The following is an 18,783-nucleotide window of genomic DNA, read 5'->3' as shown; positions in this document are numbered from 1 at the left end:
ACAAGTTAAAAGCAGCTCGCATTCAGGAAGTAGCTCAGGCGCGGGCTGTCCGGGAGGAGAATAGGAGGCTCTCCGCCGCGGCTGCGGAGAAGGAGAAGGCGTTCAAGGCCCTTGAAGTTGAGGTTCAGGCCCGTCTCGAGGCTCGCTCCAAGGCTGCCCAAGCTGTTAATGAACAGCTTCGGCTGGCTAAGGAAACTGCTAGGAACGCAACTGAAAGGGCCACCAAGGCTGAAGCTGTTGCCGAGCCTCTACGCGTGGAGAATGAAGAGCTTAAAGCCAAATTAGAGGCTCTCCAGCAGGCTCATGATGCCTTGGCGATGGAGGACGCGAAGAAGCTCCAAAAGATCCTGGACCAGAGGGGCGTGCTTGACCACACTGAGCGGAAGCTAAAGGGCGTCGAAGAGGCTGCTGCAAAGGAAGTGTTGCTTGCCAACCTTAATAAAAGTGAAGCCGAACGCGCCTGTACCCAAGCTCAAGCCGCCCTCCAAGAAGCTCTGGTTGCCAAGGAATGGCTTCTTCGAGAAGCGTTGTCTCGGGTAAGCTTTTCATGTCTTTACGCTTTTCTTTGTAAATAGAAAAGGTTCTGATACTTGTATTTTTTCTTTGTAGGTTGTGCATCGGGTCTTTTCAGAGACGTCTTATGACGATGCTATGAGCGCAGCCCTCAACGCTTCTCATGAGGATGGGGAAAAGGCCGGTTTCCTGCTTGGTCTAGGGTTCGTTGAGAAAGGCATCCCGCCTTCCAACTTCCCTTTGTACGATGTGAATACTGAAGCTGTTTATGACCAAGCACTGAACCAGTATGCCGCCTTCCCGCATCCGGTGGTGGAGAAGGTGAACGAAGTCGCTGCTGCTGATGATGGGCTAGCTATCCTTAAAGCTTTCCTTGAACCACCACGCTCTACTGATGGAGCGGGTCCAAGTGGAAGTGGTCCTGAAGCTTGATTCTGAAGATCCCTTTCCACCATTAGCGTAGATTTTTTGCTTTAGTATAGCTATCTTTGTAATATTTGAATTTGATGAAATAAAGATTGTGTTAGTTCTTTGCCTTGTTTATTTTACGCATGTTTTGATCTAACTTAGTAATTTCTTTAGCACTTAGATAAGTTAACTTTTTAACGTGGCAAATTATAAGTTTGTTTCGCTTCCTCTTTCATGATTGTGCGGGTATGACCGTCACTTACACTTACTAGGATGACTTAACTTTACTTATATCCGACCTGCGTGGAAGTTTTCCACATCTTTTCCTTTGAAATTTTCTAAGTGTTCAGAATAAGTTAACCTTTGAACGTGGTAGATGATAGGTTGAAGTTTTGCTTCCTTGTTCGTGATTGTGCGGGTAAGACCGTCACTTGCACTTACAAGGATGGCTAAACTTTACTTACATCTGACCTGCGTGTAGGTTTTCCTTAAAACTTGAGATTTCTAGCGTTGTATTTATGCGGGTTTTGCCGCCTTCCACACGTAACGACTTACTTCTTCCCCCATTTATGCGGTGAATACCGGCACATCAGTGTGGGAAGTTCATAAGTATAAAGATAAGGCTATCAACACATTGTGAAAGGAGAATCATTTCCATTAGAAGTGGCTCTAGGCCATTTCTTTACAAGTTTGGAATTGATCTACATATAACATTTGCGTAATTGAGCTCCATTCCATGTTCTTGGGATGGGAGTGCCATCGAGCCTTTCGAGCCGGTATGCGCCCTTTCCCAGGACTTCTTTGATAATGTATGGCCCTTCCCAGACCGGGGCCAGCTTTCCTGGGCGTTCTTGGTTCGAAGCCTCGTTGTTACGCAGTATGTAGTCTCCTACTTTGAAGTTGCAGAGTTTTACCCGCGTGTTGTAGTACTTTTGCATTTGTCGCTTGTAGTTCTCTTCACGCACTGCGGCTAAGTCTCTGCGTTCCACGGTTAGCATAAGGTCCAACCGTCTTTCCGCATCATTGTCTTCTGGCTGAATCAAGACCCTTGGTGAGGGTAAACCAATTTCGACCGGGACCATGGCTTCAGTGCCATAAGTGAGGCTGAACGGGGTTTCTCCCGTACTGGCCTTCTTCAGCGTTCTGTTTGCCCAAAGGACGTGCGGAAGCTCGTCCACCCAGCCGGATCTGTGTTCCAAGAGTCTTTTCTTGATGCCTTCGACGATGCTCTTATTTGCTCTTTCCACCTCACCATTACCTTGCGGGTGTGCCACTGAGGTAAAGGTGTGGGTGATTTGAAGTTCTTTCAGCCACTGTTGTAGCTTCTTGTCAGCAAAGTTGGTGCCGTTATCGCTCACCAAATTCTGTGGAAGTCCAAAACGACAAATAATAAATTCCCAAATAAATTTTTTGATATGTTTCGCGGTTGTTTGGGCTAAGGGTTTTGCTTCTATCCACTTGGTGAAGTAGTCGATGGCTACCACTAGGAACTGAACATTTCCTGCTGCTGTAGGAAATGGGCCTGTCACATCGATGGCCCACTTCTGAAATGGCCATGAAGAGGTGACTGGAACAAGTTCATTCTTCGGGCGGTGCGTGTTGGGTGCGTAAAGCTGGCAAGACCTGCATTTTCTGATGTATGCCAGCGCATCCGTATGCATCCCCGGCCAAAAGTATCCCGCGTTGTTTAGCTTAGCTACAACAGCGCGGGGACCTGCGTGTACTCCACAGATGCCTTCGTGTACTTCCCTTAGGAGGTAGTCAGCATCTTGGTTGTCCACGCATCCTAAGAGTGGGCCAAGAAAGTTACGTCTGTAAAGGATGTCATCGATGAGTTGATAATTCAGTGCTTTACAGCGTAGTTTTCTTGCCTATGTTTTTGACTCTGGTAGTGTACCTGCCGCAAGGTATTTTATTATTGGTGTCATCCATGTTTCTGTGCCGGTTTGGATGACACAAATTTCCTTGTGCGGGACCGAAGGTGTCTCGAGGAGTTCAATGCGGATGTCCTTTCCTAAGTGGGTGAAGGCTAACGATGCAAGCTTGCTTAACGCATCCGCAGATTTGTTTTCACTTCGCTTGACGTGTATGACTTTGCAGTCGTTGAAATCGCGCATAAGGGATTTTGCTTGTGCGAGGTACAGGGCCATTGTGTCGTTCACGGCCGTGTACGTCCCATTGATTTGATTGGCTACTAACATGGAATCCACGTGGGCTTCCAAGTTTTTCACTCCCATCTTACGCGCAATTCTCAGCCCAGCCAAGAATGCCTCATACTCGGCTTCGTTATTCGTACTTGGAAAATCCAGTCGAATATCGTAAGTGTATTCTTGGCCTGCTGGGTTGGTTAGTTTCAGCCCTGCGCCTGAACCCTCGTTACTGGCTGCTCCATCAGTGTAGAGTCGCCAGACATCATTGATGTCTTGTGCTGGAGAGGGTTGAGCCTCTTCCTGGCACTCTTTTTCCCGCGATGCAGGCACTTCCGCAATATAGTCGGCCAAAACCTGGCCTTTTATGGCTGGTCTTGGCTTATACTTTATCGCGTACTCCCCCAACTCAATTGCCCATTTGGCTAGGCGTCCCGATAACTCGGGTTTGCCTAGAACGTTTGCAAGTTTGAAGTTGGAGAGAATGGTGATTGGGTGACCCTGGAAATATCGTCTTAACCTGCGTGAAGCGTGTATAAGTGCTAAGACTAATTTTTCGAGGGTAGAGTACCGGGTTTCTACGTCTGTTAGGATACGACTGACATAATAGATTGGCATCTGGATGCCTTTTCGCTCTACTAGCAGGACTGCCCCGGTTGCTCTATCTGTTGCGGAAAGGTATAGGATTAACTCCTCTCCCGCTTCTGGTGCTGTGAGTGTTGGGAGTTCGATCAAGCGTGACCGAATCTCCTGAAAAGCTGCTTCCGCTTCTGGTGTCCAGCGGAAGTGCGTTTTCTTTAAACAGTTTCTCAACGTTGACACGAAGGGAAACGACTTATCCGCGTGGTTTGCCAAAAAGCGATTAAGTGCCACTAGTCGTCCATTCAGTGTCTGAGCCTGTTTGATGGTAGTAGGTGATTCCATTTTGATAATGGCTTCGACCTTTTCAGGGTTCGCTCTGAAGCCATCTTTAGTGACGATGACCCCCAAGAACTTCCCTTCTTCCATTCCAAAGGCACATTTGCTCGGGTTGAGCTTCATGTTTATCTTCCTAAGCGTGTTGAAAGTCTCTTCGATGTCTTTCAACATCGCTTCTGGGTCAGGGCTTTTGATGACCAAGTCATCCATGTAGACTTCCAAGTTCCTCCCAATTTGGGCATGAAACTGGTTGTCCATCAGGCGTTGGTATGTGGACCCGGCATTCTTAAGTCCGAATGGCATCATTTGGTAACAAAATGTGCCATCGGGCGTCCGAAAAGCGGTTTTGTCCTGATCATCAACGGCCATGTGTATTTGATGGTACCCCTTATAACCGTCCAGGAAGCATTTAAGGCGGAAAGGTGCCAACGAGTCCACCTTAAGATCAATTTCGGGTAACGGATAACAATCTTTGGGGCATGCTTTGTTCAAGTCCTTGAAATCTATGCACATGCGCCATTGTTTGTTATTCTTCGGTACCATAACGGGATTTGCAACCCAAGTTTGATATCTACTAACGCGTACGATGCCTGCGTCAAGGAGTTCCTTGACTTGGGTTCTACACGCGTTAGTTTGTTCTGGCCCCATTACTCTGCGCTTTTGTACGATCGGCGTAACAGCCGGATCGCATTTGAGCTTATGCTCTGCCTTACTTCGGGGTACACCAGTCATGTCAGCTGGTGTCCACGCGAAGATGTCAGCGTTTTTTTGTAATAAGCGCTTGAGTAAGGTGCGTGTAGGATCAACAATTGTTGGGCCAATGGAGACGGCCTGGTCAGGGTACTTGCCGTTGAAGGCCCATCTTTCTTGTTCGGTGATGGTTGATTTAGCCATCTTTGGTTTGGGTTTAGATGAGACAGATGCGATGCATACCTGGGGAATGCCGGTGATCATCGCTACACCCTCAGCTGTTGGCCATCCCATCATGCCGTGGACTGAGGATACCACGGCGTTGAATCTTGCCATCCCGTCTCTCCCGAAGAGAATGTCGTATGTGTGGTGTGGCTTCCTCATCACGACAAAGTCCACATCTTCTGTGCGGGAGTGTTTCCCATCCGTAAGAGTGACGGGGAAAGATAGGATACCCAGGGGGGTGTTTGTGCTGCCATCAAACCCTTCCATCGAGGCGCAGATCGTTTCCAGGCGTTCCTTGTCTTCGTCATCTAGCTTGTCGAAGAACTGCCTGTACATCACCGTTGACGAGGAGCCGTTGTCAGCAAGAGTGCGAGAGGTGATGTAGTGCCCCAGCTGGCTTTTGATGACGATAGGGCCTTCTTTGCTGGGTCCTCCTGGCACTCGCGGGAAGCGCACCTCAGCTTCCTTCCACGCACATGGTTCTGGCGTTCGCCTTTTTCTTCCTCTGATGTTACCATGAACCATGTTGATGCTGATGTCAACGGGCTTTCGTCCGTTGCCTCGGTACCGGTTGTCGTTCCTTCCTCCCTTCTTGATTGATGCCACCAGGTGTGCCAGTCTTCCATCCTTGACGAATGCTTCAACAATATCCTTCAAGGATGTACACTCTTCCGTACCATGACCTTTTGTCCCGTGGAAGTCACAGGATTTGCTCTGATCCGCATTAGGTCGCTGCCGGATCATTGGAGCTTTCGGCCATGGTAGCTTTTCAGTGGCAAATATCTCCGTGACGCTTTTGGTGAGTGGCGTCCACCGGTGTTTTTGGCTTGAAGGGTGTGTGTTATTTCTTCCGCCAACAAGAGGGTGAGAGCTGGATGAGGTGTCAAAGTTTACCCTTGACTGCCAAATACCTAGCTTCCTCTTTTTGTTCTGCCGGGCGATCCGAACATTGTTTTCTCTGGTCCTTTGCGTGTAGAGGTGTGTACTCTGGGGAAGATCCCTTCCCAGTTGCTTCTCCGTCTCGGCAAAGCGCTTGGCTGCCGTCATGATGGCATCCCATGTGGATGGCATGCCGTCCTTACCCGTCAATGTGCGGATAAGCTCTGGGTATTCGGCGCCCTGGATGAAAGCGGCGCGAACAAGATCTTCACTTATGTTGCCCAGACTTATCTTTTTGGAGTTGAAGCGAGTGATGAAGTCTAGTAAAGATTCATCCTCCTCTCTGACGCAGTTGAGGATCGTCCACTGTTCTTCAGTATATTTCCTTTGTTGGCTGAAGTGTTGGCTGAACTTGTTTTGAAAGTCCGTCCAATCATATATGTGGTGGACCGGTAAACGATCGAACCATGCCCTGGCCGCTCCGACCAGAGTCATCTGGAACATATAACACCACGTGGGTTCCGTCCAGTTACTGAAGGTTGCCCCCGCAATGAATCTGTTCAAGTGGTCGTCTGGGTCGGATAGACCATCATAAGTGCCAATGTTGGACATTTGTTTGGCACTTCTCGGGGCGATTGCTTCCGCAATGTCCCTTGCGAACTTTGACTTTCCTGCATTTGTAGCAGTTGGTCTAAAGGTTTTGGAGAAGTCACGCGGGTTTCTCTCCGCATTCGTTGGTTTAAAGGCTTCCCCAAAATTCCTTTTCGGTTGGAAGTCCGTTTCCTTACGCTTCCCTTTCGCCTTATGGCGAGGGTTTGCGTCGGTATCGGATTCTTCCCTCTCATCGTCTGAGTACTCGCACTCACTGTTCATATTGAGATGTTGGCGAGTACTGCCGAATTCGTCAGACTGTTGAACTGAACGCAAGCGTTCATCCAATTTAGCTTGGAACTCTCTCTGACGTGCTTCGGCCCACGCCTTAACTTGATCTAGTGTTTGGCGAGGGACCCTCGTTCGTTTTTCCAACTGGGCATCAGTGAACCCCAGTGGAATATTTACTGCACTTGCCCCGGCTTGGGTAACCGGGGTAGTGTTCGTAAGATTTGTATAACCGTCGGTGTTCCCCCCAGTTGCTGGGGTTGTGGTCACCGGGGTTTCTTGGTCGATTACTGGCCTTGGGACCGGAGTAACATTAACCATTTCTTCAGAACTTTTGAAAAAACTAATAATTAGTTCTTTATGCACGGATGGCGCCAATGAAGAAACACTAGATGAACCCTGGGCAGATTATAGATAATCTGGGGGTTAAGTAATGTTTCCCACGAGGATGAGGTCCAGCAGAGAAGGTTTTTCTTCAGGGGACCTGCAAAACAGACACCGTAAGCTCGTCACTGAGAAGGGGGGGTTCCTCCTTGTGACCACCCTCCGGCGTGAGAATCAGACTAGATTGCTCTGAATATAAGTGTATATTAAGAAATTGCTAGATAAGATTGAGATATCAGATGATGTTCTTACCATTCCAAGGTGTTGGAGTATTTATAGCCGAATGTAGGTTTCCTAGAAGGTACAGCCGGCTGAATAGTATTCCTGTTCCACCAACAGTGGACTACGCACAGGCCATGCTGGTTGGTGGATAGGCTACGGCCGACAGTAACAAGGTCGGCTGTACACTGTTCCTTTACTGTCGGCTACGCACTGTTCCACCAACTGTAGGCTGCGCACGTCCCATCGTAAGGGTTGGTGAGTAGGCAGCGGCTAATAGTGACATACAGTACTAGAGGGTGCTCCTCCTCGTACTGTTGTCGGTGAGCTGTCACCCTGTGATTGGTTCATGGGCTGTTCTGGTCAAATCGTCTGTTCTGCCCATACCTTAGTAGGTATAGTACGAAAGATCTTCCAGAAGCATACGGACTGGCTCATTTAGGCGGGAGTATTCCCGCCTTGCTCATTCCTTCATGTGACTACTGAAGTAGCTAATGCCTTGTGCGTGTAGCCTTGCTGTTAGTGCGGGTAGCCTTCCCTGATGGCTTGTATCCGCAGCTGCGGGAACAGGCGGGGTACTTCACCATTGGGAGGCTTTCTCTGCAGGTACAGCTGGCGTACTGCGCGTAAGTTTCTCTGAGCATGGTGGGTCCTGCTGGAGCAGTTGGTCGTTGCGCAGACGTCCCTGTTCAAGGTGAGTCTTGCGGGTCCAACTGGGCTCTGCTGGGACCTACCTCTTCAACTGTATTATAATGCGCAGTCCACCGATTATTTAGATAAGGTCGTCGTAAAACATCAATATCTATTTCCAGATGGTGAAACTCACCGCTCCAAGGTCGATCGTTGTACGATGCGATGCTGATTAGGTCAACGGAATGAGAAACCGACAGACTGTAATTAACACATCCGTATGGCGTTAATCGAGATACTCTCGGAACCGTCCAACTCGACGGTGTAAAGCGCCGACTAGCTCTTAAATGTTACGTCAGGAGCTTCATGAGTCGATATGAAGTACGAACGGTTGTTGTTAATAATAAAAAGGTCATGAAACAAACTCGCCGGAGCTGATGTTAACAGGCCGGAATATGGGTAGATTGGTGAATCGGTTATTTCTTTCTTTCTTTTTGTTCTGTAGTTTTTTATTGGTATGTTACTTTCTGAATTTTTTTTCATATGTTGGTGATTGTTAATTCAAATAGTGAGTTTTATTTTATCTATTTATTTATTTTTTTTCAAGCCGATGCTGATCTTCAAATAAGAAAATAAATGCAATATGGAAATTATATTATTTTGTTTTTGTTTATGGCACATATTTCTTTTTTTTTTTTGACCAAACCTAACGGAGCGCATTTCGCAAGTTAAAACCAACTACAGAGCTAGTGTGTTGGAGTTCATATATAGTCAAAGTGATTGAGTTGTTGTTGGTGATGTGTTTGTTTTGTTTATGTGTCGTTTTAGTTCATAGTTTGTATATAGTGTTTTTGTTCATGGGCGTATTGTGTTTTTTGTTCAATAAGGTTGGTTATGATCTTTTAATTCGTAGTTTGTACAACGCGTTTTTGTTCATGAATGTTGGTTATGGTTCTTTAATTCTTAGTTTGTATATAGTGCTTATGGTTATTGTAATCGTTCAAAGTCTAATTTGATAAAGGAACAAAAAGACGTTGGTTAGAATTATGAAGAACTAAAGCACACTGTAATATAGTTTATGACATTCAAAGATAGTGTGTTTTAGTGGATCTAAATTTTAGTTATTTGTTTTTACATTTACAACTTTTTAGTTATTAGAAGTTCTGAAAAATTGAAATTTTAGTTGTAATTATATTATTGTGTTTTTTTCATTGTAACTATGTTATCAAAAGTGTTTTCGTTCATTGTAATTTTGTAATTCAGTGTGTGTTTTGTTCATGAATGTTGGTTGTATCATAACTGTGTTTGAACCAAGAATATAGTGTTTTTGTTCATAATTGGTTAGGATGTTCAAGATAATGTGTTTTAGTTCTTGAATATTATGTGTTTTTTTTGTTGTAGCTGTGTTTTAGTTTATAATGCTCAAGAAAATGTGTTTTATTTCTTGGTGTTGTGTTTTAAATCTTGATTAAAATTTGGTGTTGCTTTTAAATTTTGATTAAAATTTGATCTAAAACACACCATAATATATGATGTTTTTGTTTTTGTGTTTTAAATTTGGAATAAAATATAATAATTATAGATTTATAAGGTTTCCATATATAACAAAATACACTAGACAATTATGCCCCTAGAGAGTTATAAAATAAGTATAAAAATATAACACACCTCATCTGTATCCATCCTTCCATCTTGACCATTGACTACCAAGATCTAACAATCCAGATTACTTTTTACACTTTTTAGACACACTCATCATTTTAGGATAACCCCTCCCAACAAAGATATTACCTATTATAATCACAATATAATTAGGAAACATAACCACTATGAACAGCTTGTCAACATTGGTCCCACACATTCACCGACTTATGACTTGGAGTCTGAAATTACTTATGAATGACTATTTTGGATGTCTTTTGAAAATCATCATTGCTAGTCTTGGAATTCTTTCGGTCAAAATGACCATTTTGAGGATTTCAACAATAATAATTCGATGTAACAAACCTGTCTCGTGTAAAGATTTACATTATGATATCGCCAGACATTTAACCAGGAATGGCAAAGGAGCATGTTTTATTTGAATTCGCCACCAACCTCACTATATCATGGGTTTGCCGATTTATATATTTATTATTCACCACTTGGTTTAGGAAGCCAATTAGTTGCGTTTCCTGTCTTAGTCTCCATATGTAACAAGATTAGGATGTAACATGATTAGGCCATTAGGGTATCTTTGATTTTAAAGGGGCAGTGGGTATTATGGTTTGTTAAAAGTAAACGGTTCGAATCGTCAACGTTGTTCCATATTATAATAAATTAAAGAACTTACAAAAATGTCTTATTTATAAGTATTATATGTCAATTCATTTAAATTTTATTAAACACGTTTACACCAACTCATTTGTCACCATTTGTAAGTTGATTATTAGTTTATAACGCATTACACAAGCATCAACCTTATCAGTTTGACTTGTTAACCCCTATGACCGAAATTGATAAACTGGCCGGTTACATAAATCATGCATGTATGAGTTATATCGTTTTAGATGTACTGTCTGGATTAAAATTGATATCTTTAACACAAATAAATGTTTACTTGGATGTAGATTGAACATACAACAACAACAACAACAACAACATTAGAATAATTTAAACACAAATTTAGAAGGTGAAGTCTAAGATGTCGTGATTGCGTTCAAACGGATACATGTCTTTCGGGTTCAAGCTAACCCAAGCTTCAATTCCATCACCATCTTTGTCATCCATTAAAGTCACCAACTCAGCTGAACTTCCAACTGAACTCACCCAGTCGGGCTTACCCCAACCGAAATCCACCTCATACATCGGAAACCGACACCAACTTGTAAACATGCTAAACTTCTTTTGCTTCAATTCTTCATAAACCAAAGCATAGTTTGCCTTTGCATGCCTACATATCTCTTCACCACTTGCTTCTTGAAGCCACATGATAACACTTCTTGTTGTGTCTTCTATCAGAGCCACAACATCACCAAACTCGCATTTGTTTTCGTGATGCAAAAACCAAATCGGATATGGAGCCCACACATTACCAAATGAGGTTTTCGACACGGGTGAGCATACCTTTCCTCTAAAATTCATGGCAGGGGCCAATAAACAGTTCCTAGCAATCCCACATTTCACTTGGTCAATGGCAATAAGAGCCTTCCATATTAAAGAAGCCACCAATGTTACCCTAGAATGTTCACCATTCATTAAACCGGTTTTCGCTCTCAGCTTCGATATCAAACTCGCATTAAACCGAAACCTTTTTGTCACAATCATGTCTTCTTTCTCAACATGAATGGATGAGTCTTGAAATAATAAACTTTTCGTCGGTACAAACATATGATCAAGATTATCAAAAGTAGGTGCAAAGGCACCATTGTCTCCACCCTCGCGGTTCATGCTCGCCCACTGGTTAATAAACCTGACTAGGTTACATCCATCAGTGACTTGATGTGAAGCACTGACACCAATAGAAAGTGCACCACAAGCAAACACGTTGACCTGTGCCGTTACCAAGCAGTTTGTGTCTTGATCCCTTGCACCTATGAGTCGAGCCATGATATCAAACCCGGGACCTATTTTGAGAAAATCATCCAGGCTTGTAGTCACTTGAGCCACCAAAAACTTGACCCCTTGATCATTGCAATCAACTTCGAGCCCATCTTCTGTGAGTCTGCCAGCTAATGGGTAGAATAAATTCAAGACCTCTGATAAAGAGTTGGCCAACTGACCACATATATCTGAGATGTTAACCTCACCATCGGTCCTGTAGAAGAAGACTGGATTAATATATGAAGACGGAGCTATTTGATCCAAGAACGATAGCTTGAAGTGACGTAAATATTCGGGCGTTGGCTTTGATGGTTTTATGAACTGAGTGGATCGTATCTTAATCTCCATGGTTTTAAACTTTTAATGAGGAAATGATAGATGCTTCTTGGTGTATGTCTTATATAAGTGTAATCCAAGTTAGGTGTATTAATTTTATAGTACCTGTTGAATATATATATACATACTTAATAGGAAAGTTGTATTATTTTTCAAGTTTTACTGTTTTAGAGAACCGAGGTTGGGAACTTTTGTTTGACCAAATTTGTCACAACAGGGTTGGCAAAAACGATACGTGTAGAAATACCCAACCAGGGGATACAAAATGGATTTCTTTTTACACCAAAAGTGCAATAGCTTTTGATTTTGGCCACATTTCTGATATTAAAAAAAACGACTATTGACTGTCGGACTAAAATAATGCGTGTGAATGTGATTGAAAAAAAAAACAAAAAAGCATGCATTCATAAATTAAAATGAACGGAACATTAAGGGTACTCAGGGCGTAATTGTGCGCTTTGGGGGTTCGGATACTTTGGCTGGCTCGGTAACTGTGCTACGGGTGGTTTGGTTTGGCCATTCGGTTTGTGGTTTTGGTTTCATGAAAATGATTGGAAAAGAGTATGATGAAAATGGGGTTAAGGCATTTTGTGACGGAGAACGCGTGGCAATATTTGTTTTTCACTTATATTGTATAGCGGGTCCTCGGCTTAGTTTATACGAGAAGGCTTTTGTATCGATTTTGTTGGATCTTCATTTTTATTGTGGTTCGCTTGATTTATCTTTGTCTAATTTCTTCATTTTTGTTGTAGTTTTTTGTTTGATAGATTTGTATTGATAAATCGCCCTATCTACTTGTTTTCTATGTAGTTTTATAATAAAATAGTTGTCGTTCTAAAAATATAATTTATATATATATATATATATTTGTTCCTGGTTTTTATTTTGTACATAATAACCAAAATGTAAATAACTTTTTAGGTTTTAGATAAACATTATTAAATAATATGAAAATAATAATCAAAATGTGTTTTTTCACTGGAATATATAAAAAAACTGTGTGTGTGTTTTTAACTTTAGTTTATAAAAATGAAATTAAACTACAGAATATTTTTAAGTTTAATAATTATTCTCTCTATATTATTTAACAATTGACTGTAATTTCTTATTCAACACAATGTAAAACATGCTTTTATTTTATTTACGCAATTTTAATCATTATTTTAAATTAGTGAAGCTGATTAATTATTTTTATGCTTTTAAATATATAATGTAGTCGTTTCACTTAAAAAAAAAAAAAACCTTTTGATACTTCTCCTCGGGTGCCTCTATCAATTTGCTTAGTTCTCCATGTACATTGTTAAATATGAGGTGACAGTCTCTAATTATTCTAATTTGTTGCTACTCATCCATTAAGATGTTCGAATTCCTCTAGCACTAGTGACAGAGATATGTTCGCTATAAAGCCTTATTTAACTTAAATGCTAAAAACGTGATCCTCCTTGACTGACCCATTCAAACTTGAACTACTATAATGTTAACAATGACAGTTATTTAGGAGCTAAAGCCTACGATGCCGTGACCGAGTTCAAACACATACATTTGTTTCTCGTTTTTTTGGATCTTGCACATGTCTTATGTAATCAATCAACGGACATTTAACCCAATGGTATCCAGATTTGACTTGCCATTCTGTGAGACACGAATATATACATGGGCGATACAGGGGCCGAGTTCATGCTATCAATTTCAATCCGCTTACATGACACAATATTTGTTAGCCCTAACTAACAAATAAAAAATCAAATTATGTTTGTGACTAATACCAAAATAGCATATGAAAGATATAAAACTTTATTGGAATGGAGATGAGATATACATACATGAAACTAACAGTATGTTATAGCAGTTATTTAGGAGGTGAAGTCTAAGATGTCTTGATCGCGTTCAAACGCATACATTTCCTTCTGGTTCAAACTAACCCAAGCTTCAATTCCGTCACCATTTTTGTCATCCATTAAAGACACCATCTCAAGTGATCCTTTAGCTTCATTTACCCAATAGGGCTTACCCCAACCGAAATCCGCCTCGTAAATAGGAAACCTACACCAACTTGTAAAAATGCAAAACCTCTTTTGCTTCAATTCTTGATCAACCAAAGCATAACCCTCCTTTGCAAATATGCATATATCTTCACCACTTGCTTTTTGAACCCACGCAATAACTTTTCGTGTCGTGTCTTCTATCAAAGTCACAAGATCACCAAACTGGGATCTGGTTTCGTTGTGCAAAAAACAGATTGGATAGGGAGCCCATACGTTACCAAACGAGCTATTCGATACAGGTGAGCTTGCCTTTCCTCTAAAATTGATTGCAACCGTCAACATACAATCCCTTAAGCTCCCACTTTTGATTATGTCAACGGTGATCAAAGCCTTCCATATAAGTGAAGTAACCAATGTTACCCGAGAATGTTCACCATTCAATGAACCGGTTTTTGCTCTTAGCTTTGATATTGAACTCCCATTAAACCGAAACCTTTTTGTCACGATCACGGCTTCTTGATCAACAGGATCGGATGAGTGCCCAGGTGATGAATTACTCATTGGTGTGAACATATGATCCAGATTATCAAAAGTAGGCGCAAAGGCACCGTTATTAGCTCCCTCACGGTTCATGTTCGCCCACTGGTTAATAAACCTTACTAGGTTGCATCCGTCCGTGACATGATGTGAAGCACTCACACCAATAACAAGTGCACCACAAGCAAACACGCTGACCTGCACCGTTACCAACCAGGTTGTGTCTTGATCCCTTGCGCCTATGAGCTGATTAATGTTGTCGAACCTGGGGCCTAATTTGAGAAAATCATCCAAGCTTGTACTCGCTTGAGCGACCAAATACTTGACCCCTTGATCATTACGATCAACTTCCAGTCCATCTTCTGTGAGTCTGCCAGCTAGTGGATAGTACAAGTTTAAGACCTCTGATAAAGAGTTGGCCAGCTGATCACATCTATCTGAGATGTTAACCTCACCAGTGGTTCTGTAGTAAAAGATCGGATTAATATATGCAGACGGAGCTAGTTGATCCAAGAACGATAGCTTGAAGTGGCGTAGATTTTCGGGGGTCGGCTTTGATGGTTTTATGATCTGAATGGATTGAATCTTAATCCCCATGGTTTCAATGAGGTAGTGATAGATGTTTTAGTCAAAAGATTTGGCTTATGTCTTATGGAATTATATTCACACAACAGCAATCTTATCTATGTTAAGTACATATCAATTTCCTATCTATTTATTATATTTCTGGCATATGACATTTATGGTTTAATGAGGAAGTGATAATCTTATCCAAGCTAGTTGAATATTCCACATGATAAGGACTTCAAAAAAGTTGTATGCGTATATTTTCTATATCGTGTACATGACAATAAGTCAAGTATAACTCTGGAGATATTTTGTAAGAACAGATGTAAACTCTAGCTGTTGAACCTTAATTATATCCTAGTTCGGTTTGGGCCCGATTATGTTTCATAGTTTTCCAGTCGCTTAAACATTTACTTTATGTTTTATTTTGGTTAAACTTCTTCTTATGGGCCAGAGGCCACATGACATATTTATATATATTATTTTTAATTAATATTTTTCACCGTGTTTGAAATTTTATAGTGTCGTAGAAGAAATGAATGTTTTTTTAATGATGTTTGAAATTTGACATGACATATGCTGGATTATGAGGTTTGGTGTTTTGGATGCTCGATCTAAGGTCAATGATAATGTTATAGTCAAGATCGACATATACGTGAGTAACAAGGGATCGAATTTCATCTAACCCACAAAACTTGTTCTGATTAACATTGTTTTGCTGCTTGGTAAAAGTTATTGGTGACCCTTTACTGAGTCAAAAACTTCAAACATGGGTACTTCATCAGTTCATCATATTTCAAAGGATCGGAATTCACATAAGTTTATACAAGAATGCACTCATCTCCTAACTTGTATCATCCCTTGATATGATTTCCTTTGGTATTAGTTTGTAAATCCAGTTACATTAACAATATACATAGATAATACTGAAATTGTCATCACGCATGACACGGTGCAATAAAAGTACAATTTTGAAATAAGAAATTTTATAAAAATATGTTCATTGTCTACTTTTTATCTTCTATTTTACTGATGATTGGTTCCAACATAGCCTCCAAGTCCCTCAAGTCTTGCTTAACATCACCAACCTACAAGGACTATATTATCAAATGGGATGTAAAAATTCAACATATAGATTCCACTTAATCCTTTTGGCATAGAAGATTAAAATTGGCGCATGAGCAGAAGGTCAACGCTGTTTTGATCAATAAAAAAGTCAAAGATATTTTTGTAAAACAAAATGGTTAAATTGGCCTATTTTGGTGATTTTCTTTTTGTTTTAGTGATCTGAAAGTGAAAATGTTATGGGTTTTTTGTCTCATCGGACACAAATGTGTGTTAAAACCATGTATTGTGTGTGTTTACTTTTAAAAGGACCGACCCGCATGAGATTGAACAAAACCCAAATATTCAACATATTCATAATATGTAAAAGAGCTGATAATGCCATAGAAAAATTAATTGTTTGTTGTTAAGTACCTTGTGAATGAAATCTTCAGTCATTCTAGCATCCTTAACAATGACATTAGATACATGTTCTGCCATTAAAGCAACTTCTTTCAGTTCACCATTGTCTAGCCTCTCTGCAACCTTAGCCGATAACTTTTCTGTCGTAGATGCAACCTTTTCAACTGCCTCTGCCACTTCCTCCGCCTCTTTAACAACCCCTTCAACCTTACCTGAAATGATCATCATCTATATATTATATTTGTTTATTGAAACTAAAGTTACTAAACCATCATGTATGATCAATGAAGTATAACCACATTAATTTCGATTTGCTTGCCTTCTAGCGTTAGCATGGAATCCCATTTTTGCTTCCAAAATGAGAACAATAAGGGTATCGTAGAGCCCAATAACCATTTTACCCTGCACATGATCTTTGTTAGTTCACTATTTGTTATGATATATGTTAGTCCACCAGATTAAGAGGTGTTAAGATGGTAAGATTGGTCAGCTCACAGATCAAAAGGGTTTACGATTAACACATACATATTTTATGGGTTTAAGTAGACCTGCAAAACATTTATCTAGGAGATTGAATAAGGAAAATCCCCAAACTAAACACTTTTACTCATCTTTCTACAAATATAGTCATTGAGTTTTAAGTTTTTAACCTTCTTAAAAATAGACATGTAAAACTAGCCATTATCTAGATGTTGCTTGGTTTGTGTTAAATGTTAATAAAAATCTTTTATTCTGAATTTAGTCGGCACAAAAAACCTTGAAAAGTAATGGGGTTAAGAAAACAATCAAACTAATATACATGTGTAAAGCGTAGGCTAAATATAAAAAAAAAAATTGGTTCAAACCATCAAAACCGAACAATCAAATCGTCAAACCATCAAACTCGATAATTTTGGTTGTTGATTCCGTAAACCATAATTAGCGGTTTAGTTGCGCATTAAAAAAAAGACACAACCGTAGTAAAAATGGTTTGTTTCGACTTTTGAGTAAAGCTGAAAGTGTATATATACCAAGAAAAGATGTTGCCCCTTGGAGGATCTGGATCAGATGGTTGAACCTTCAAGTTACTTTCATCTTCCCTACGTTAATTAAGCCATTCATCAAAGAGAAAAACAATTTTTTTCAATGTAATTCAACTAATTTAAAAAAAACTAAAAAATAATTCTAAAGGTGAAGAGATGCACATTTTCGACTCACTCCTTTCAATTGAACCGCCACTAAACATACTTAAGGGGTGGTGCCTTGAACTGCTAATATCATATCCGAACTTAATATGCTGATAGCCAGGATTAATACTAGTCGCGGTCTTTGAGCTAGCTCTATAACGGTGCATCAAAGTTGTGGCAAAGGTTCGGACCCCATAAGATGCTGACGAACTTGATGGGCTCATGGTGCAAGTTAATTTTCCAAAACGGTTTCAAAAGGATAACAAAATGATGATGCATATATGTTAGAATTTGTTAGAGGTTTTGATGGCTTAGTAACTACTAACCAGTAGAGGATTTTGTTTTACAAGTTATGTGTTCCTTGCAAGTTTTGAAGAAATAAAGGCATTACGTTGGCTTTATAAAGTAAAATATTGCGGAAAAGGTTAGAATTGTATAAATATGGATCAACTTTGCTAATAGATTAGAGGGCTAAGTTATTTAAAGAGGAATAAAAATTAGAAGGATGAGAGAATTTATAGTCAGACAAAAAAACTCCTTAAAAAGAAAATTAAAAATAAATAAATAAATCATAACTCAAAATTTAATAAAAAAACGAAAAAAGTAAAAACACAAAAATGTTTCCACCATGTTTCTGGTTCTCATAAAAAAAACACAATGGTAAGTGAAAAAAGTCGTTGTGTCTTTTTGTTTATCATTGTGTTTTGTGTTTATTTCGTCATTGATTGTGTCTTTTTTCCTTGACATTGTGTCTTTTTTCTTTATATTGTATTATATTACTCAACGTTGTGCTATATTTTGTTCGACATTGTGTTATGTTTTGCGATCTATTGTGTCATTTTTAGTTATAATTGGGATTTGTCTTTGATCTTGCATTGTGTCTTTTCGTCAGAATTTTTTAATTTTTTATAATTTTTTTTTGAACGAGAATGATGACGGAAACATTTTAGTTTTTTAATTTTTTTCGTATTATATTTATATTTTGAGTTATGATTTTTTTTTTGAATTTATTTTTAAAGTGTTTTTTGTATGATTATAAATTCTTCTCACACTTCTCATTTTTATCTCCCATTATATTTTAACTTTACCTATAGATAAGATCCATCATTAATCATAAATTTTGCTTGGAACAACTATGGTTCGATATTTTGTGTCTTAAATATTTATTTATTTATTTGTTATAAAAGGTGTTATAGATAATTAAGTTTATTTATTGTAAACCTATTGTTTTTATCAAAGTTAACTATACAA

The 18,783-nt window shown here is 40.1% G+C and overlaps 2 protein-coding genes and 1 long non-coding RNA gene across 4 annotated transcripts; all 3 read right to left on the bottom strand.

The window, feature by feature from the left end:
- Positions 1 to 10,556: 10,556 nt before the first annotated feature.
- On the bottom strand, positions 10,557 to 11,831 carry LOC143629393 (limonoid 21-O-acetyltransferse-like). Its single transcript, XM_077098679.1, has one exon. It carries the CDS (start codon positions 11,820 to 11,822, stop codon positions 10,557 to 10,559), a length of 1,266 nt encoding a protein of 421 aa, XP_076954794.1. The 5' UTR covers positions 11,823 to 11,831.
- A 1,772-nt stretch (positions 11,832 to 13,603) lies between these two features.
- On the bottom strand, positions 13,604 to 15,091 carry LOC143629443 (limonoid 21-O-acetyltransferse-like). 2 transcript variants are annotated; one of them, XM_077098715.1, is made up of 2 exons: positions 14,598 to 15,091; positions 13,604 to 14,564 (listed from the first exon to the last, which is right to left on the bottom strand). In XM_077098715.1, exons 1-2 carry the CDS (start codon positions 14,927 to 14,929, stop codon positions 13,664 to 13,666), a joined length of 1,233 nt encoding a protein of 410 aa, XP_076954830.1. In that variant the 5' UTR covers positions 14,930 to 15,091; the 3' UTR covers positions 13,604 to 13,663. The 2 variants fall into 2 exon arrangements, with proteins under 2 accessions (XP_076954830.1, XP_076954829.1); XM_077098714.1 differs by having other exon boundaries at positions 13,604 to 15,091.
- Positions 15,092 to 15,923: 832 nt separating this feature from the next.
- LOC143629442 (uncharacterized) lies at positions 15,924 to 17,986 on the bottom strand. The gene is made up of 4 exons (XR_013152953.1): positions 17,551 to 17,986; positions 17,377 to 17,445; positions 16,379 to 16,768; positions 15,924 to 15,987 (listed from the first exon to the last, which is right to left on the bottom strand). It is a non-coding gene; the product is annotated as an uncharacterized LOC143629442 (long non-coding RNA).
- Positions 17,987 to 18,783: the final 797 nt, after the last annotated feature.

The sequence above is a fragment of the Bidens hawaiensis genome, unplaced genomic scaffold, assembly GCF_021521415.1.
Source record: "Bidens hawaiensis isolate Kalapana, Puna unplaced genomic scaffold, B.hawaiensis_p1.1 tig00005195_1, whole genome shotgun sequence".
Classification (NCBI taxonomy): Eukaryota; Viridiplantae; Streptophyta; class Magnoliopsida; order Asterales; family Asteraceae; genus Bidens; species Bidens hawaiensis.
The sequence above is the reverse complement of the archived record's forward strand: the minus strand, read 5'-3'. Positions and strand labels throughout refer to the sequence as shown.